Source organism: Pleuronectes platessa, chromosome 19 (assembly GCF_947347685.1).
Source record: "Pleuronectes platessa chromosome 19, fPlePla1.1, whole genome shotgun sequence".
NCBI lineage: Eukaryota > Metazoa > Chordata > Actinopteri > Pleuronectiformes > Pleuronectidae > Pleuronectes > Pleuronectes platessa.
The window spans coordinates 10819974-10839662 of NC_070644.1; the positions used below are offsets into that span (position 1 = coordinate 10819974).

Below are 19689 nucleotides of genomic sequence, written 5' to 3' on the forward strand. Positions count from 1 at the left end.
AGCCCTGCCCACGGAAGCTGTGTGTGTGACTGAGGTTGTGTGTATGCGAAAGAGAGGGAGCACATTCATGTGAAGTGCATGTGCATGTAGATTGAGAGAGCACGGAGCAGAGGACACAGAGACAGACTGTGTGTGTTTGTGTGCGTGTATGCGTGTGTGTTTTGCCCCCAAGACCCTGTCGCCTCCTTTGTGAGGTAGTCGCTGTCCTCCTTGTCCTGGCTGACACCTGCTTTGCATACAGGAGGGGCCAAGCGCAGAAGAGGGGAGGGACGGCGATAGTGAAATGAGGGTCCCCCAGGATGTGAGCGAGAGAGAGTGAGACACAAGAGGGAACAAGGGAAGAAGAGGAGGGGAGAGGAGAGGGAGGAAGAGATACAGCAGATTAGCAGAAGAAAATAAAGCAGGTGGATGGAGTGAAAGAAGCAGCCAGAGGAAAATGGAGATAGGAACAATGGGAAATATGAGCAGATCCCAGCAACTGGACCGGACAACATCACCCCCTTTTTCCTACATGGGCAGATCCACTGATAGACACTCATTCTGCAGTAAATAGCCCGCTGTAGGGTGCAGTCTTTGTGGTGCGTCAACTCCAGTTCCATTCCCTCAGCAAGGTCACATTTACCCCATACAGACCCTGGGCTAAGAATATCTAGTAGGGCCTTTATGAAAAGGAAAACGACCAACACTGAACACCATCTGCTTCCTCGATGAAAGAAGAAAAGAAGAGGAGGAGGAAAGGAAGAGGAGGGGGAGTGACAGGAGCACACCATGTACCAAACACTGACCATGCTTCTGTGCACAGAAACACAGGGAACAAAGGACACTGTACACCCCGAGCTTACCTCGTTTGCGAGGTGGAAGAGGAACCAGGCCGAGAAGCATAGAACATCCAACATGAGTTAAAAATGAAATGCCAACATCAGTGGACTTCAACCTCACATTAAACTGGAAACCAAAGAAAACGTCTCCATATTATCTCAACAAGACCCAAAAGAAATTGTGAATCAATATCATTTTCTGGGAAGCAGCAAATTCAGGAGAAATATTCAAAAATTACATTATCACTTTTATGCAATCGATATTACAAACACGACTCTCGTTGAGTCCCACAGTCTCAATAAGACATGGACACAAGCACCAAACATTGATGGTTGCCATAGCGTCTATTCAGAGACCTTGCATGTATTCAAGGGTTCATTATGCCCAGGTTCACAAGGTTCACAAGTACAAGGTGTTATTTTCAGTGAAAGAGAATTGCCAGTAGCCATTACCAGTACTATGAGGGTTAGTGCAGTTTAACCTGCAATAACGGATGTTTTTGAGGTACTTTGGGGCCAAGTAAACAAGTTATGAACATATAAACATATCATCACATATGGTCGCTAGATAAAGGGAGATGACTTGGGACATGCAGAGGGAGCTCAGAGCAGAACCACTGCTCCTTCACATCGAAAGGGGACAGTTAAAGTGATTCAAGCATCCATTCAGAATGTCCCCTGGGTGCCTTCTGTTGGAGGTTTACTGTGCACGGCCAACTGGTAGGGGACCAAGGGGTAGACCCAGAAGTCACTAGAGTGACAACATATCCCATCTGGGAAAACCTCAGGACCCCCAAGGAAGATCTGGAAACTGGTGCTGGGGCTAGAGGGAAGTCTTGAATACCCTTGACCGGCTAGGTCTGCAACCTGAGCTCAGATAAGGGGAAGACAAAGGATGGACATTTTTAGCTGATAGCTGATTGTAAGCTTAAAGATTGATTAATTTCACACCCAGGACAAAGAAAGCAAAATAATTAAAATGAGACATTGCATATAAGATATAGATTGTTTCATAAGATGCATTGAGGCATTTTTAATGGTAGCAATTTCTTTGGGGGTCATTTCTCATTTCAAAAGTAGAAAGGCCTAGTCAGAGGTGCAGTTATTTCAGGTGTCTAATGCAATCCACTGCAACAACCCTGCGAATAAATCATATCTTTCTTAAGCTTACTATGTTCAGCTTTTGTTAACTCTGAGTCAGTGAGGTGTTGATTTAACTTAATGGTCATTTCTGAGGCTGTGCTGGATGAATGGGCAAAATGTTGCAAACAGCTTTTCTCTCATTTTCTTAGTGTTATTTCGTAACAATTGAGATGAATGGCAGATGCTGTCTTAAAAAGGCACTAGCTACACAACCAACTCATCTCAATGTAACTGCATTAAATCCGAGCATTGCTTTGAATTCTGTATCCTCGTAAAAATCCAGATATTCAGCGACAGTAAATCAAACACAACTATAATGCTGTCAAAGCTATTATATGCTTCTCATTGATATATGAAAGAGTAAACAAAAGTTTGAAGAAGAAGAGGATTGTGGGAGAAAGCCAGAGTACCGGGAGAAAACATCCACAGACACTGTGGGGAAACAAACTCCACAGAGGTCGAGTCAGGTCAAGTCATTGGCCAAGCTGGGATTCAAACCAAGAACCTTATCGGTGTCAGGTGACACTGAGAAAGTTTCTAAATAAAAACCAACAACATGAGAAACGAACTTGTGTTTAAGAAAACTTTCAGGCTCCACTATTACCGTTTTTCATCCCCTCTCTCTCACACACACACGCAAACACAAACACACACACACACACAAAAACACACACACACACAAACACACGCGCACACACACACACACAAACATACACAGCTCGCTACTAAGACTACTTTAGCTCCATTTTTTTTCTCATTCTCCTCGCAGCTGTTCTTTACAAGTCAGATCTTGAATGGTGGTAGACATCGGCTATTTGGCGTTCAGTGAGGGCTCTCTTAAGGGACTGCTGCACTTGCACGTGTGTATGTGTGTGTGTGTGTGTGTGTGTGTGTGTGAGTAAGTGTGCGTGAGAGAGGGAAAGAGGGTCTTGTCATGCACACAACACCACAGCGTTGTCACGGCGCCCTGATGACTCCTCACTTCGTATTCTCCTCTAATGTTTTTCTGCCTGTCTCCTTCCTTCTCATGACTTCCCTCTTACTGAGTCTTTTTCCTGTGTGGTCCCTAGCAGCTCGCTCTTTGCTTTCATCTCACTTGAAGGGATAATGAGTTTGATTGCATCACCCGTGGAGTAATTTGACAATAGTTAGCATTAAAAAACATCAACTTAGATCCTCTCAAAACAATCGCAGTATCATGAGAAACCATTGTTTGAAATCGAATGCACATCTTTTTGTTTTGAAACACCTAAGAAAACGTTTTATTCGAGCCTCAGTACAGACCGGTGGAGTGACTTGCAAGGAGTTAGAGTTACATTCTGTCTTTTTTTAATTCTTTTTATTGATAAGGCGATTTCATCCATGGTAGACAATACCTCAGAGGAGAATTGGTGGTCAATGTCTCACTAGAGATTATGTCAATGTGTGTATGTGTGTGAGAGGCCAAACAACATCCAGCATGTGACTTCACTGCTGCCACAAGCCAGAGGATCGTAGCTTTAGTTCAGACACTGTCCCAGTCGCTTCCTTGGAGCGATGGGAGTTCTGGTTGGGCAAGGTGTCATAATGGTCAATAAGGTAAGTAATGGTGACCTCAACAAGATTCATAATAAAAGCAGAGGCAGATTTATGTGCAGATGTCGCGTTCCTTCTTTGGAGCTGGGTTGGAAGGATTTGGCATTTGTGTGTGTGGGTGTGTGTGTGTGTGTGTGTGTGTGTGTGTGTGTGTGTGTGTGTGTGTGTGTTTGTGTGTGTGTGTGTGTGTGTGTGTGTGTGTGTGTGTGTGTGTGTGTGTGTGTTTGTGTTACTGTATTCACATTTTTGCAACATCTTTCGGACCTTTTCCAGCATTGAGGCCAAACATCAACAGCTCCTTGTTAAGGTTGGGGGTAAGATCTGAATAATGGTGAGGTTAAAGTAGTTATACGGTTGTGTGTGTGTGTGTGTGTGTGTGTGTGTGTGTGTGTGTGTGTGTGTGTGTTTTGCAGCTCTTTGTGCCTTTTTTGATGGACCCCTTTGTTGCCACTCTGTGTCACATGCACATGCACTGACACAGTGTCAGCGCTGACTGACACACAGTCATAGCACATGCTCAAACACACACACGCGCACATAGGTTGGCAGGTCTTGCTCGACTTTATCTAAAATCCCAAACTTGAGTACACAGATTCTGCATTCTTGATATTTGAATACTCTCAGTTGACTTTCACAAAGGGACTTTGACGTTTCAGGGTCCTCAGGGTACACATTTCCAGCCAAATCCCACCAAAGAAGCTCTGTTGTCCATCCAGAATGACCCTACAACCTATAATGTCCTCACAAGTGTGGTACACTGGCTAATGTCAGTCCTCACCAGCACAGCTAAACCCGCCCTGACACACTCACGCACATGCAGGCAGCGACCATTGGCTCTGTAAAGAGGGTCCCCTCCTGTCCACATCCCTTCTTGCCTGCAGCTGCTGGCCAGCCTGTCAGTTCCCAGGCATCAAGCCATCACAGATGACGTCTCCTAACGCCACCAAGTGGTCATCACCTGTCCTGCACCTCTTCTCAGCACGGATGCTACTCTCCAGGCAGCAGTGGAAGTTAAAGATGCTACCAACAGTTTTATAGCTTCACTGATTGAGTTTGAAAATATGTGTGTGTGTGTGTGTGTGTGTGTGTGTGTGTGTGTGTGGTGAAGGTTAACCCATTTAATGAAACCACATGATGAAAAAGACAAATAATTTAAGATGAGTCATAAAACCCTGTTTTTATAGCATCGTCTAAATTAATAAATGTGTCTGAGGTTCATCAAATGACCGATTCCGACTGTGAGTTAGTCTGACGCAAAATCCTTTCCAACTTTCTCCGTCCTAAACCGACGGAAACTTTTTGGATGAGGATGTAAATCAACCCAAACAGAAGACAAGGAGGTGAATAATTATGTGCATTTGTTAGAATTATTTTCAACTGTGAATCGAAAGAAAAAATAACAACAAAACAGGTCACAGACTCAAGCTGTCAGAGGTGACAGCTTTACGATATTTAGCCAAGCTGCCTTTCCTTTTTTTCTACTTTGTGCGCGTGTGTATACGTGTGTGTGTGTGTGTGTGTGCATGTTTTTGATACCTCTTTTTGACCTTTTCAGCATAAACACTGACCTTGTCAGGACCAGTGGACCTCATGGACCAAAGCCTGGTCCTAATGAGGGTCCTGAGGGTCCTGTCTCAGGTCCTGTGTCTGTGTGTGTGAGTTTGTTTATGGGTGGTACAGCATCATCTTGGTGTATCCCGGACCTCTCTGACCTCATCCCAGTGGATTCTAAGTCATGTGTATAGGATTGTTTGTGCATGTACAGTGGTTAAGACCTTCACTTAGAAATCTGTGTGGGTTCAAAGTCATGTGTAAAGGAACTAAAGGCAGTGTAGCATGCATTTTGTGTATAATCTAGTTGCGTATGTGTGTGTGTGTGTATGTGGGTGAACAAAATAAGTCTGTATGCACGTCGATGGATGACATTTCTGTACCTGGCAGCTGGAAAAGAGGCAGAAGTCTTGGAGGATGAGAGGGGCTGAGGGGCTGAGGCTGAGGAGATGAGCTGGAGGGCAGGTGAAGCGCAGGGGAGCGAGGGGCCGAGGCGAAAGGGAGCCTGGGCTCGACGATGGTGGTGGGGGGGGGGCTGCTCAGCTCACTGAGTAATTGTGGTGGGGGTCATGCAGGTCCGGACCTCATTAAGAGAAGTGTCAGGGAGCTTTCAGGCCCCTGGGTTGTCATCGTGTCACCTGCCGTCTTGTCATGGGAGGCAGTGTGGGGGAAAACAGCAGCTCGTTAATGCGCCTTTCAGTTTCCCAGGTCACACAGTTCGACGAGTCAGAAACATCAGTGCAGCGCTAACATGATGCCAGACGGTAATTGACATGCGTGCATCTCAAACCTATCGACTTCAGGCGTATTATAACCAGCACTATCATCTCAACGTGTATCACTTTTAATCATCTTTGAGCATCTTCTCTTTTTCTCTTCCATCCACTCGTTCTTAATTTGTATTCACAGGGGGGGGGTTCTGCTCCGCCTGAGGTTCGCCTGGACGAGAATTGGGGGGATTTGGCGGATCTCGCTCCAGCAGCTTTTTTAAGAGGGTGAGGTATCAATCAGGTGCTGATGTTACCCTGATGCAATCTTTCAGCCTTATCAAGGAGGTTACTTGTGGACGCCGTGCTACTTTCTCTCAGATCAGAAGCGGCTGATATTCAATTATTCTTTGCCACATGATACCCTGGAAAAATGTGCTAAAAGAGCAACACAATGTTTGAGTCTGTATTAATGGGCAGCTTTCTTTTTTTTTTAAATGTGACTAATTATCTTTTTTTCCAGACAGAGCCCTGTGTTCACTGAACTGTACAAATGTGTCTGATAGTGCTGGAGGCTAATTAACACAAGAAAACTCCATTTAATGCGTTTAAACCTGTTTATTGTCATGCTTTCAGATGTTATTCAAAGCATTCACCAAAGAAACAATGTTCAACTTCAACCTTCTTATACTTTCAGCTGCAATCATACTTATTTAGTATAAATAGAATAAAATCTCTGAGTGTCATAGAATAAAATCTCTCTTTTAAAAATTGTCTCAGTGTAGGAAATAAAGCATTTACATTAAGCAGAATACACACAGAAAGATGGAGACATTCCTAGATCAGCAGGCGCACAGCACTGTTCCAAAATCCCAGAGAGAAAATTTACTTTCATATAAATATAGATTTTAAAAAATCAAGCTACACATTTGTAGTGCGAGTGTGCAATCAGCCCGAGGACAGTGGGATGTTCACATCCAACAGCAGAAATATCCCAGTAGTTTTAAGGATGGGGTGATTATCCCAGAATAAGGTACAGGGTCTGTTGGAGTCAGTTCTTCATCAGTTGGCTTTAAATTAAAAGTAAAAGAAATGAAATAGAAATAAAAAAGAGAAATAGAAAAGAAAGTCCTGAATCAGAAGCGACTCCACAGCCCAGCGTAGTGGTGAAAAGGTGCTACGGGGAAGAGGCGGCCTATTTCGTCTTTTTGCTGTTTGTCGTCTCCCCGTTCTCTGATTTCTCTTTGGCTTTCAGTGATTCACTTTTTCCATTGACCGGTGGAGCCGGGGTGCGTTTCCCTGCTGCTCGCTTCCCACTGGACTCTTTGGTTTTGGCGGGGGAGGACGACGTCATGTTTGTCGCGGTATCGGTATCGATACGTGCTTTGTGCGCCTCGCTAGTCAGGGCGGCGTAAGGGGAGGGGCCGGAGAAGAGGGTCTTGTAAACGACTGATTCGATGCCAGCAAATGGCGAAATGTTGGACCCGGTCAGCATCATCCTTGTCTGAAATAAGAGAGGAAATAAACGTGTGATGAGAGGAACATAAGAAGTGAGGAGTGAGCGACACGTCTGTTAAGAAGAGTATAAGAAAAGTAGGTGTCTGATCATCTGTATTTTTATCTCAACAATAAATCACTTCTTGTGATGAACCCAGAGAAAAGCATCACCTGAAGACTTTTAGTGACTTTAAGTTCACTGTTTGGCTTTTCTGGTTGACTGCGTTACTTCATTCCTCTCAACTCTCATCCCCCAAATTTTGCATCTCCTCACCTTCCTCCCTCTAACCAGAGATAAAACCAAAATGTCCTGATACACACGCCACCATCTTTCATATTGTAATTAATTCATGTACACTGTATATGCAATATAACGATAAAGAGGGCCCTTCTACTTTTTTTCATATCATCAGATCAATTATGCAATGCTTTGTTTATATACAAGCACTAAGTAAGTGAATAACGTAAGTATTTCTTTGTCGTTAGGATCATCAGAAGCGCAAAATAACAAATCACAGGTTGGACACTTCTGAATCTGATGAAACGGTTAACGGCGTTAATTTGACAGATCAGAGTCAGAGGGAGCGAAACAGAACGAGAGTTGAAAGAAGACATGGTTGATTTATCTGTGCCTCAGTCAAGAGCACAAGTTTCCCAGAGATGAGAAGAGGGGATGATGCAAGCTGATGAAAATGATGCAAACGCACCAGCCCTACGGGTAATACTGAGCTAATGTGAGTCACCGCAGCTAAAACTTCAAAAAAAAAAGAGGGAGAAAGGTCATTTAGAAGACAGGCCATCGCAGATGTGGAGCGGCGAGCGATCGCAGGGAAAACATTTCTGATGCCAGAGTTCTGTCCCTGAGATCTCATCAACAAGCGGAGAATGTGTGAGTGGTGTCATGAGTGAGCGACACGGACGCGGCCGACTGACCTTGTTGACGACGGTGAAGACGGTGTAGAGGAGCATCAGGTGGTGCGTCTGCAGAGGCAGGTAGCCGGTCTGCTGCAGAGTGAACAGCACCGCCCCGATCAGGGTGATCTTAGTGGGGCTTCAACATGCAATGAGAAAATATCTGTTATTATGCATGTATATGAGGGGAGGCTGCTATCATTTAGTATGGTTTCACAATTACTCATTTTTCACACAGAAGTTCCAGAGCTTTTAATTATTTAAGATAAAAAATAATTTTGTAACAATAATAATAATAATAATACCTATGTTTATATCGCACCTTTCCAAACAGCCATTACAAAATGCTTCACAAAATATCCAAGGCAAGAAGCAAATGAATACATTGTCATTCAAGAGAGCTGAATAAAAAAAGAGAACATCAATTAAAAGTAATGGCAAAAGAAACAAATAAAGAAACACAGGTACCAGCAAAAATCACTCATGTAAAACCCATTCAGTTTTGAAAGATGAGTGAGAAAAGGGGGTGCACAAGGAAACAAGACGAGGAAATTGAAGATTTAGATGTATTGAATCCTTAGTTATATTCATTTTATATCATATTTATTACTACAAATACTATCCGTATGTATACATTTGGTCGATTGTTTTAATTTAGTTAAGCAACTATCTCGTTCCATTTCTGTGAATGCACAAGGCATTTTTACAGATATTTGAAAAGTGAGCATTAACCTAACAATAAACTGTATCTCTCTTTTTCTTTGGCTCATTAGAAATACTGGTGCCGTCCCTGTTCTAAACCTGTTGGTTTAGAAAAGCCTTTTTGCTTGGCCTGTGTCAGTTTAGTTCTGAAAATGTCAAATTGACCTGCAGCGATGAGTGAAGACCGACTACTGGATGCTACAGAACCCTGGAGCTGATCCACCACCAGTTTATTCTAAGTTTATTAATATTGACTGTATCTGACAAACGCTGCACTTCCTTGGGCCTTTGACAGAACACGTGCCAAGTGAGAAGCAGGTAATATGAACGGTTCTCCAGATATGCGTTCCACATTCAGACATTCAGACAGAAATTCCTGGAATCACCATATAGATGTTGAGATGGACTATGTCACGTGATGCCCAGGAGCCGTAACTGCCAACCAACAATGACTGGAAATACATGTCCCCCCCCCCCTCTGCTGTAAACCCTCAAACTAATCATCTAATCTAACATCTTATCTGGTCTAGTAAAAGCAAATAAGCTTTCCTAAAATATCAGACTTGATCCATTCCAATGCCCTCACGGTGTAATAAAAATGTAGTTTCATGAGCTCGAAGACAACACGTGAATGTAATGCACTGATGTAATATGAGCAGAATCCTTTAGAAGACTTACTAAGACATTTTCAGGAGCTCATTAGTCTCTGGTTTCCACACGCCTCGAACGAGCTGCTCAAAGTTACTGATCAGACCACCTCCAGCGCCTGGCGGGGACGGAAAACACACACACACACACACAGATTCACATGTAGTTCATTCCATTACGGTACATTCTACAACGTAAAAAGCAAATCCCTGAGCGTGGCGGATTGACACACTGACCTTTGGCCCAGCCGATTGCAATCATGACGAGAAGGCTGTCCTTGTATTTGCCGTGGGCCTGGGTGACGCCGCCCAGCACCTTCCACGTCCTGGTCACTTCCTTCATCCCCGACAGCACCAGCCTGAGAGGCAGCCGCGCAGTGCAGCTGTACACCAGGTCCATGGGACAGTAAAACACGAGGTACCTGTACACACACACACACAGAGATAACATTTAAATACTGTATATTCTCAGTAAACATTTCTTACAAGTACTATACGCTGGTCTGTGTCAGTAACCTCACTTTTCCACCTGAGGGCAGTGTGTATGTATTTTTGTGAAAAGAGTGTAATTATATATGCCACCAGCAGAGGACACCAAAGGCCTCCCATCTAAAGAGGGGCCCTCCTCAATCACCTCTCCGTTTCATTCACTTTCTTCCACATGTCACGCTCCCTCCACACACAATCAAGTCGTTCCACACTTCTTCAATGAGAAAACGTCCTTATTTAGTGTTTTGCTCAAGGGAAGTGCAGAGAACGAAAGGTTTACTGTGTCCCTGTGTTTCTCTCATAAGCTGCTCAAGGGCCTTTTGCTAATCCTGACCTCGCTTCCAGTCTCGATCTTCTCTCCGTCTACAGACTATCATGTTTTTTTCACTTCTCAGATATTTACCAGATGAGCGATGCAAGCAGAACGCCGGTGCTGTTGGTGAGAGGCGCTATGGGGGGCTCGGCCAGCATGATCCCAGACAGGACAGCTCCGCCGAAACAGAAGAGCATGGAGCTGAACCAGCAGGCCAGGGGGCTGACTCTGGACACCTCCAGAGCTCCTGCACAAAACAAATATACAGTTATTAGCTTGAGTGCCCTTTATGTAGAATTTACACACATCCATACATAAGATAGTAGTAGTGAGATGGTTATACAAGGTGTAGGAATGTTAGTTTGCAGGATTACCATGATACCTGCTGCAGGGATGTTTTATGGGTCAGGGAAGAATCCATTACATTTTGCTGCAGATCCAAATCACAGGTGGATCCAGGATATTTTTCCCTTCCTTTATCATTGCAAGATTAAGAAATAATATCTTTAGGTGTGCGAGACATATTTAGGGGGTTGATATCTATAAGTGTGTTCAATTTAGTGCAGCTTTATTGGATCCAAGGGGACTGTCGGGCCTCGGAGGAGGTCTGCGCTCTACTGAGTGCCATTCTAGTTATAATACAAATCCCTCCACTACACTGAAGACTTAAGAAACTGGTTTTGAGCGTATTAGTAACCCAAAGTCCAGACTGTAAGTGCAGTGTTGGTGCAGTGTGCAATGAGAACAGCAGGGCAGCAGCTGACAGTGGAGTTGACACAGTGGTTATTGCCCTGTTACTTGCCTCCCCCACAGTCCCTGGCACTGTATAAATATTAACCAGTTCACAGTAAACTGATACAAGAGGAAAAAGGAGAAACAAAGGCTCGTGGAGCGCAGCTGTAATATTTGAGAGTGGGACCACAGTTCAACGTACAGACTTAGTTACAACACTGAAGATAACAATCTGCGGCTCAACACTCCCTCTGTGTTCACACCCTGTTTGAAATGAACACACACTGAACCCATTTACATGTTGACTGAATAATATGAGCACTCATGAGTTGCAGTGCTCTCTGTTGTGTTTGTGGGATTTTTGTCACTGTAAACCTCCCTCTGATTTAGTACAAAGCTTTTATTTTGAAATTGTACAGGGTCATACCATTTCAACATTGAAATTGTACTTTTGCAATAAATTGTGAATAGTTTTTAAATAATATAAAAGGATGATTCCACGTGTGTTCTTTGACAAAACTATCCAGTGCTTAGGGTGTCATTAACATAGTATTACATTGGTACTTTGCAAGTGCATGACCACAAACTGATGAAAAACTGCTGTTAAACAAAATTAATAACAGTAATAAGATCTTAATAATGACTCAAAAACCCCAAAGTCCAAACCTTCTGGAGGTCTGTGACATTATAAACTCTTATTGCCATTAATATGTAATCACACAATGCTGTTATTTTCTTTATTGGGGATAGCATACAGATAAATATGGATCTAAAAGGGCTTTAAAACCATATGAGAACCATTTCTGTGATCTGTATTAAGGGGGATATGACCAAAGTCAAAAGTCAAACTTCCTCGAGCCCATATCATATTAAAAGTTGGTTTTATGTGTTTCTCGTGTCAGTGTTAACATTTTCATTTTGATCAGAGACGGTTGAGCTCAAACGTGTGATGATGTGACACAGAACCACATGTGAACAGGTTGACTTTGCTTCTCGTTCACACAGGTAGAGCTCACTTAACCACGATCCACCTGCCCTGAGTCACCGTGGCCGAATACAGGACCACACGGGTAATCTGAGGATTACAGGCAGATTATAGACTTCTGGAGAGAGCGGATTTCTAGCTCTCTCTACCTCCACTGCAGACTCCCCCTGGACTCAGTCTGCATGGCTCAACTTTCCTTTCATGTTTTAAAAGAATCTGCAAGCAACAGGGAAGCAAATTCCTCTAACCTCCATCCCTCCATTTAAATACACTGGTCAAAGTAATTAAAAGACATTTATTAACAGCAACGTTTCCTTATGACTGATTTTTAATATTGATGCAGCATTTTATCCTGGTGCCAAGCCGAGGTGGAGCTCATGATCTACTTTATATACAGGTACTAATATCTAGTGGTTTACAATTCATGGCTCAGACCCCCTTGAAGGGTCAGCAGATAACTCTGAGGGGTCATGATATGATTAATGAGGCAGGGAAGAGCTCATTGGCACAAATCTGTGTCCAGTTTTTTGTGCTTTTCTCTTATCATGTAGAATAAATTATAATAATTTAGAAGATGAGTAAAGCTTTATATTTCCTCTATGAAATGCAGTGAAGTACAAGTATAAAATAACAAAAAATGTCCACTTGCCTCTTATATGAGTGTATTCATTTGTTTATACTGATCCATGAAATACCCAGGCTTTAACAGTGTTTCCAAACCGGAGTTGAGATAAAGGTGTAACCATTAACACGGTTAACTGCTGCTTTGCACTGACGGCTGGATAGTGTTTGCGAGTTTGAGCAACTCTTCCTGCAGGGACATGTCAAATGCACCGGAAGAGAAGAATGGATGAGATGTGTCAACCCACAAAGACAAAAAGACAAAGAGACCGTTAATTAAGCGAGAGGGGAAAGAGCAACCTTCCCATGTGTTTAAATAATATCTCAGGTTGTTACATAAAATACTCTGCTGTTAACACTTCAACACATTACCCTTCATTACCCTTAATGTCTCCAATCCTTCATTACTGCATCAATTTCAGATGTTGTCTGCTTAATGGATTACCACGAAACTTGGTGCAGAGATAGGACACGGGCCAAGAAAAAACCTGTTAACATTTTGTCTGGATGCAGACAAAAGAGGAATCCAGGAATTTTCTTTCGTTATCATTGTAAGATGGGGCGGTATTGGACAATTTCACCAAATCCCCAAATCTTGATTCAAAATATCAGGCATATTTAAAAGGTCAGTGTGTAGAATTCAGAGAGTTCGTGGTGAAGTGTCATGTTGCAGCTGAACACCCCTCACCTCCCCCTCTCCTTCCAAACATGACAGAGAACCTGTGGCAGCCTTCAGTTGTCACTAAGTCTGGAGAACTGTAAAAAAAAAAAAAGGCGGCCTGCGTAGAGAGGACCCACTCCCAATGAGAATATAAAGTATTTAAATATAAAAGGCCCATTCTAGGGTAAAGAAATCAAAAACACAATTTCGATGTTCAAACACTAGTGAAAACATATATTCACTTTCTGCCAATAGACCCCTTTCACCTGAATCTTACACACTGGACCTTTAAGGGACTTATATCTCTGAGAGTGTGACATTTGGTGAATAGTGACAAACCACACAGCTTTTAGGTGAGAGAATGCAGATCCAGTCAGGAATCAGCAGTTTATACATCTCTTCTATAGCGTTAGCTTTATATGTCCAAACAAACATGGCAGATTTGGTGCAGTTTGGCTGAATTGAGGCAGATTGTTAGGCCTTGGTGGACATACGCATTCTACTGAGTGCCAATCTATTTTAAACCGCAGCCATTATGAGCACAGTGCTGCACCAAGGCTCACAGATCTGAGCTGATTTTTTGTTTTTCATGTGGAAACCTGGTGACACAACCTGGCAGAGCTTCCTCTGTGTGGACACGAAGTCTGATGCAATTACAGTTTGAAGAAATTATCTTTTAGTGTTGAGGAGGAGAATATAAAACTATAATTTTGGCATTTAGGCAAGCAACACATTCTTTAAAATTGGGCTTCTTTTATTTAGTTGTTGAAATAGAATCCACTGCTCAGACCTGCTGGGCCACAAACACACACGACAACAGATCCTGTACTGATTTTGCATTTGAAGGAAATTAATTTACAAGTCAAATCTGAGCAATACCAGTCAAGTATATGCGCACATGTAACTTGTCATATTGGGCTGGTTGTATTTCTAATTCCCTTCTATCTATCTCTATCTCGAGTTCATGCCGCAGGAATTAAAAACAAACTGATGATTGTTCTCTTCTTGGAAAGCTCTCGTAAAACCGATAACAGTAATTATTGAAATCTGTTTTGCCTCTAGCGACCAGAATCCACTTGTAAATGATGTTAGATTAGTGTGTTTGCTGTGTCTGAGTGTATTTGCCGAAGGAGTTATTGAGATAAATCTGAGAAACAGTTCAGTTGTTGAGGCGGCAGCAGTTTCGGCACAAATAGTAATTTAAGTCTAAACTAGGACCACACCTCACCTATAATTAACAACTACAATAACAATCCTGTCGTTGTGCGCCTCCGCCAATAAGAACAGTTTCAGTGTCATTTTTCTTTTCAGACTCTTATAGCGTCACCGTGACCTTTAACCTTTGACAACTGAGATCTAACATCTCTCTGTGTCACTACAGACAGAGCTGGATGAGAAAATAAAAAAAGAGTCTTATCCCTGGATATTTTTGGCCCCTGAAGCGAGGACTGACACATAACATACAACCACTGCTCCTCTTCCTCCTGCTTCCTGTACAATCCACTCACAGAAAGGTTTGGAAAGGAGCTTGAAATAACTCCACTGTAAACTGTAGTGAGGGTTGAGCAGCTCCAGGACTGGACAGCCTGAGTGGTTGTAGCATAAGGAGCAGGAAGGAGAGACTAACACAGGAAAGAGAAATGCAAAGGAGGGTTGGATGGTTTGTGACATTCCTTTCCTTCTTTGGGGAAAAGAAGAACTGGAGATGGCTTCATGAGGGAACTTCTTCTACAACGACATTGAGGTTTAAACTTATCTTGCAAACTTTTTCAAGCTATAGTGATGTGTCTTAAAACACACCACAAGTTTAAAAAAAGGAAACACAGTGAGCAGAAACACACAGACAAACACGTTGTGCTCTACTTTAGATACAGTGCATGTAATTCATTCCCCATATATCTCCACCCAGTGTGAGCTCTTTGTGTCACTATACACACACTCTCACACACACATAAAAACATGAGGGTCCCATGATGCATTCACAAAAATATAGATCAACAACATGCAGGGACATGTTGTACATCTATATTTTTACTCTCTACTTCAGTTGCAGATAGACAGATGAGGGCACAGGACAAAGGGTTAAAAGGTCACAGCAGCTCAGATGCTCTCCGAGGCAAGTTCCAAAATAGACTGCAGCTTTACAGCAGTGCAACTACAATAGACTTTGCATGTGATCTTGTATGTGTGTGTGTGTGGCGGGGGGGGGGGGGAGAAGGTCAACCCCCGGAACAGTTAAAGTCCACCTGTCTCTGGGACCATCATATCAGTGTCATTACACACAGTGAGTTGGCTCGGCGCCTGCGCTTGCTCTGAGCTGATACCAAAAGTTGTGAGTGTTGCAGTGTGTGTTGTAGGTTTTCAAGTATTTCCAGAGATTGTGTGTAATGGAGTTTGGTGTTTGAGAGTCAAACAAAGAGGGCAAACATGAGCAACCCTTTGGGCAATGACAGAGAGTCTGCAACTGACTTATTAATGAGATCCGATATCGATAGAGATCATTAACGTCGAGGCACAAACTAAAAGCTTAATGTTATAGGTGCCTGTTGGTTTGTGGACTGGATATATATACCTAGAGAAAACAATTCAGATCAGTGCATTTATATTTAACTAATTTCGATCATGGTTTATTACTTCAAATTTTATCAGTTTTCACCTCTTCAGAAATGTACATCACTCAGTATAGAAATTGGATATATGTCCGAAGTCAATATCAGAATATTAGCAAGAACGGTGATTCTTTTATAATGGTTCTATAGAGATAACTCAGTATATAAAGCAGTCAGAACTAGCTGCACCTAAACCAACTACAACAGTCAACGATGTCAACTGTATTTATGTAATTGGAGTAAAAAATAACAATAAAGTACATTTTGCTGATACTTTTACATGAGAATTTTGAATGCAGTACTTTTTAAACTGCTAATTAGCATTACAAGCATTACTATTATATATAAATTCTGCCAACGCGGGGGAAAACTTTTTCATGTGAAAAAAAACTAAACTTGAGTAATTTCTTTGTTTGTCTTTGCTTCTTTGAGTCAGTACCAGTGCAATCAGTTAAATCACTACAAGTACAAAGGTAAACATTGAGGTTCAACACCACAGATCAAGGTTCACACAGGTTGCTACAGCTACGTCAGTCTGGACTGTATGCAACACAATCCACTGATTAACTGATTTACTTAGGCTGACTATTAGGCCCTCCCATCACCTGCCCCTTCCTATTCTTGTATTTTACAAGGTAATCTTATAACTAAATAGAAAGTAGACCAACTAAACTGACAGTTAGTGTTAATATTGATTCATTTTGTTGACTATTTTTCCTTCCCTCTTCTTGCATGAAAAATAAGAAATAGATGCTGCTGCTGCTTAATAATAAATTATAATAATAAAAATAAAAAATAAAATGTAGAGAGACCGTTATGTGTGTAGTATATAAACAAGGAGGTCACTGTTAGGAAATAGACGGAAATAGAGCACAGAGGTTTTATTATGATCCAGCAGAGTAGAGTTTGAGTTTCCTGCTTTTCTCTAAACGCAACTTGTGGCTGTGTTGCGTTCAGGTGCTTGAACTTGGGGATATCTGTTGGCCTCCCATAGTGAATTTAGAAGTTGAATTAATGCACAACTTCTGCTAAAGTAAAATTAACTATATAAAACAAAGTGAAGTAAAGTTATAAACAAAGTGTCCCTGTGCTTAAAGTGTATGTGGTCGCTTGCCGGGCTCTCACCTGGCTGCTCTCTCAGAGCCATGACGGACACGACGTAGTGCGCCACGTCAAAGTACGGAAACATGGGCAAGTTCGCCAGGGCGTGGGACAGCTCGTCCACACGCAGCATCCACAGCACGTCCATGGCGTCAGAGCCGAGGGGTCAGAGGTCCGCTCCGCTGGGTCCTCACAGTTCAGGTGGACGAGGAGGCGCAGAGTCAGAGCATCAGCACCAGGACTTCATCCACCGTGAGTCGGCTGTCACTCGGCTGGGTGTCCGGGGGGTGGCAGCGGGTCTCCGGGCGGATGGTCTGTGTGGGTCCGGCCTCAGGACGCTCATCACCGGTGTTTCCCCGTCAACGACGCTGTCATACGCGGAATTCTTTCTCAACGTTCCTCCATACCAGCGAGGAGGCGGGCGCAGCCAGAGCAGCTTGCGATTGGAGGAGGGAGAGCGCGGCGAGCCAATCAGGTGTCAGAGTGTGGCTCTGGGAGGGGATGCTACGGGACTTGGAAAAGACCAAAATAGTTATTTAGTATTGAAAAAAACTATAAGGAAACAACTTGTAATATATGTAGTATGAACACTACGCATACATACACAGAGATCTTAAAAGGGATGCATATAGATACACTGTATGTACACTAAATAAAAAAGAACAGAAAGATATGATATATATGACATGTAAACATACATAAAGTTAAAATAAGAAGAGGTAATAGACTAGGATTGTTTAACATAGAGATCTTGGGCAGATTTGGATTTAATCACTAATTTAAAGGACTTTAGTTCAAACTTGTATTTCATTATAGAGGCATATGGAAATTGGTGTTTCTTCTATATTGAGTTGAGCCTTTTGAAGAAAAGATTTAGTCAAAATGAGCAAAACATTGACAACTGGGTATAATTTCTTGTTAGGCAATAATATTATAACTTATATACCTTTGTTAAAACAGGGACTGATTTGGATCTTTACATCACTGAATTGTGTCCAGAACAACTTTGTATTGGAGCATGAAACAAGCACATGCTCTGTTTTTATAATATCACCATTGCAAACATGTTTTATTCCTCTCAACGCCAAATTTTGATCTTAAAAACTGACTAGATGTCAGACACACATTGTGATATTTTAGATGCGTCTGTCTCAGTGGTTTAGGATGTGGTTGTATCCTTCACTTCTGTAAAAGTAAAAACCCTTCGAAAATACAGACTGTGTGTACTGTGGGTGTACAAAACTTCACTACTGACCTAAATCAACTACAGAAAACTACAAAATAATAACACAGCACATTATTGAACAATAAATCGAGAACGAGGCAAAGCAAAACATGCGGCCTCCATTCTCTAGACGCCTCTCTGAACTCTGACTGGTTGAGTCCTTATAACCATGTCGGACACAATTCAAAAGAACTAAATTTCAGTCAATAGATACTAACAGAAGATTGGATGGTTTTATTGCCCATAATTTGACCTCATACCACAAACTTTCTAAAACTGTCTCAACATACAAATGAGTTGTTTGTAGTAGCAATCATCCAAAAAACTGATAAATTTGAATACATGGTGCGAACTAGAAGCTGAAAGGCGCCTGAATATGTCATGTAGACATTCATTCTAAATGGGTGAGACCAGATGCAACATAATTTAAACTTATTGAAATCTGCTACTCTGGAATGAATTCACAAAGCATTGAACTACAGCCTGGTGTTGTTTCGCTAGTGTCTGTATTTGCATGTGTTTTGTCATTGCAAGTTGTTTTCTTAATTTGCAGTGTGTTTAGCTCTCTCGGCCACTGTAAGAAGCTTCCATTGAGACACAATATATTTTGTGCCACAGAGTCCTGGTCAAGTTGAGCATGATTTAATGACCTTAAACCAAACTCTTGCCTGTTTTAGCATTAGTTGTTCTAAATGTGGCAGTCCAACATAATGGTATACAACTCAAATTAATAGCTGTCTTTAATATTTAATATGACAGCAATATCAATGCTTTGACTCAACACGTCTCCATTGTCACGGTGTGCATCCTTCTTGACTTTGATGCCATGATATTGAAGGCATTGGATTACACTGGTGCTGTAGTAATGCACCACTAAACTAATACTCTGCTCTCTGGCAGGCCTGAGCAGGACACCTGGTGGTGGCTCTGTATTAGTTTGATTCCCTCTGAAAATAATGTTACCTTTCAAATAAAATGAGGGCAACTGCTGTTGAATTTCAATCTAGGTTTGTGATCATTATTCTGCTTCCATAAGACTGAGTTAAACATTAAGGGAAAATGCCCCATCGACATCTGGACATCAGAAAGTTTACACATATTCCGCCGCAAACTAAAAACATACCTCTTCCGACTATACCTTGAATCAAATTTTGAAACTAACAACTTACTTTTAGCACTTTGTAGTTTTGCTTTATTTTTAAAGAAATTGTACTTTCTTGATTCTTGTACTTTTGGGTTTGTACCCTCAGGGTTGAATGCACTTATTGTAAGTCGCTTTGGATAAAAGCGTCAGCTAAATGAAATGTAATGTATTGTAATGTTCATTTAATGTTAAGCATTAAATGGTACATGCCCAAAGTTCCCTTAATGTTTAAAGTTACCAATTTAAAAATACACAAA

At 42.0% G+C, this 19689-nt stretch overlaps 1 protein-coding gene across 1 annotated transcript; it reads right to left on the reverse strand.

The window, feature by feature from the left end:
• Positions 1 to 6392: 6392 nt before the first annotated feature.
• tmem38b (transmembrane protein 38B) lies at positions 6393 to 17478 on the reverse strand. Its single transcript, XM_053411632.1, has 6 exons — positions 17088 to 17478; positions 10445 to 10601; positions 9790 to 9974; positions 9584 to 9671; positions 8225 to 8342; positions 6393 to 7298 (listed from the first exon to the last, which is right to left on the reverse strand). Exons 1-6 carry the CDS (start codon positions 17209 to 17211, stop codon positions 6990 to 6992), a joined length of 981 nt encoding a protein of 326 aa, XP_053267607.1. The 5' UTR covers positions 17212 to 17478; the 3' UTR covers positions 6393 to 6989.
• Positions 17479 to 19689: the final 2211 nt, after the last annotated feature.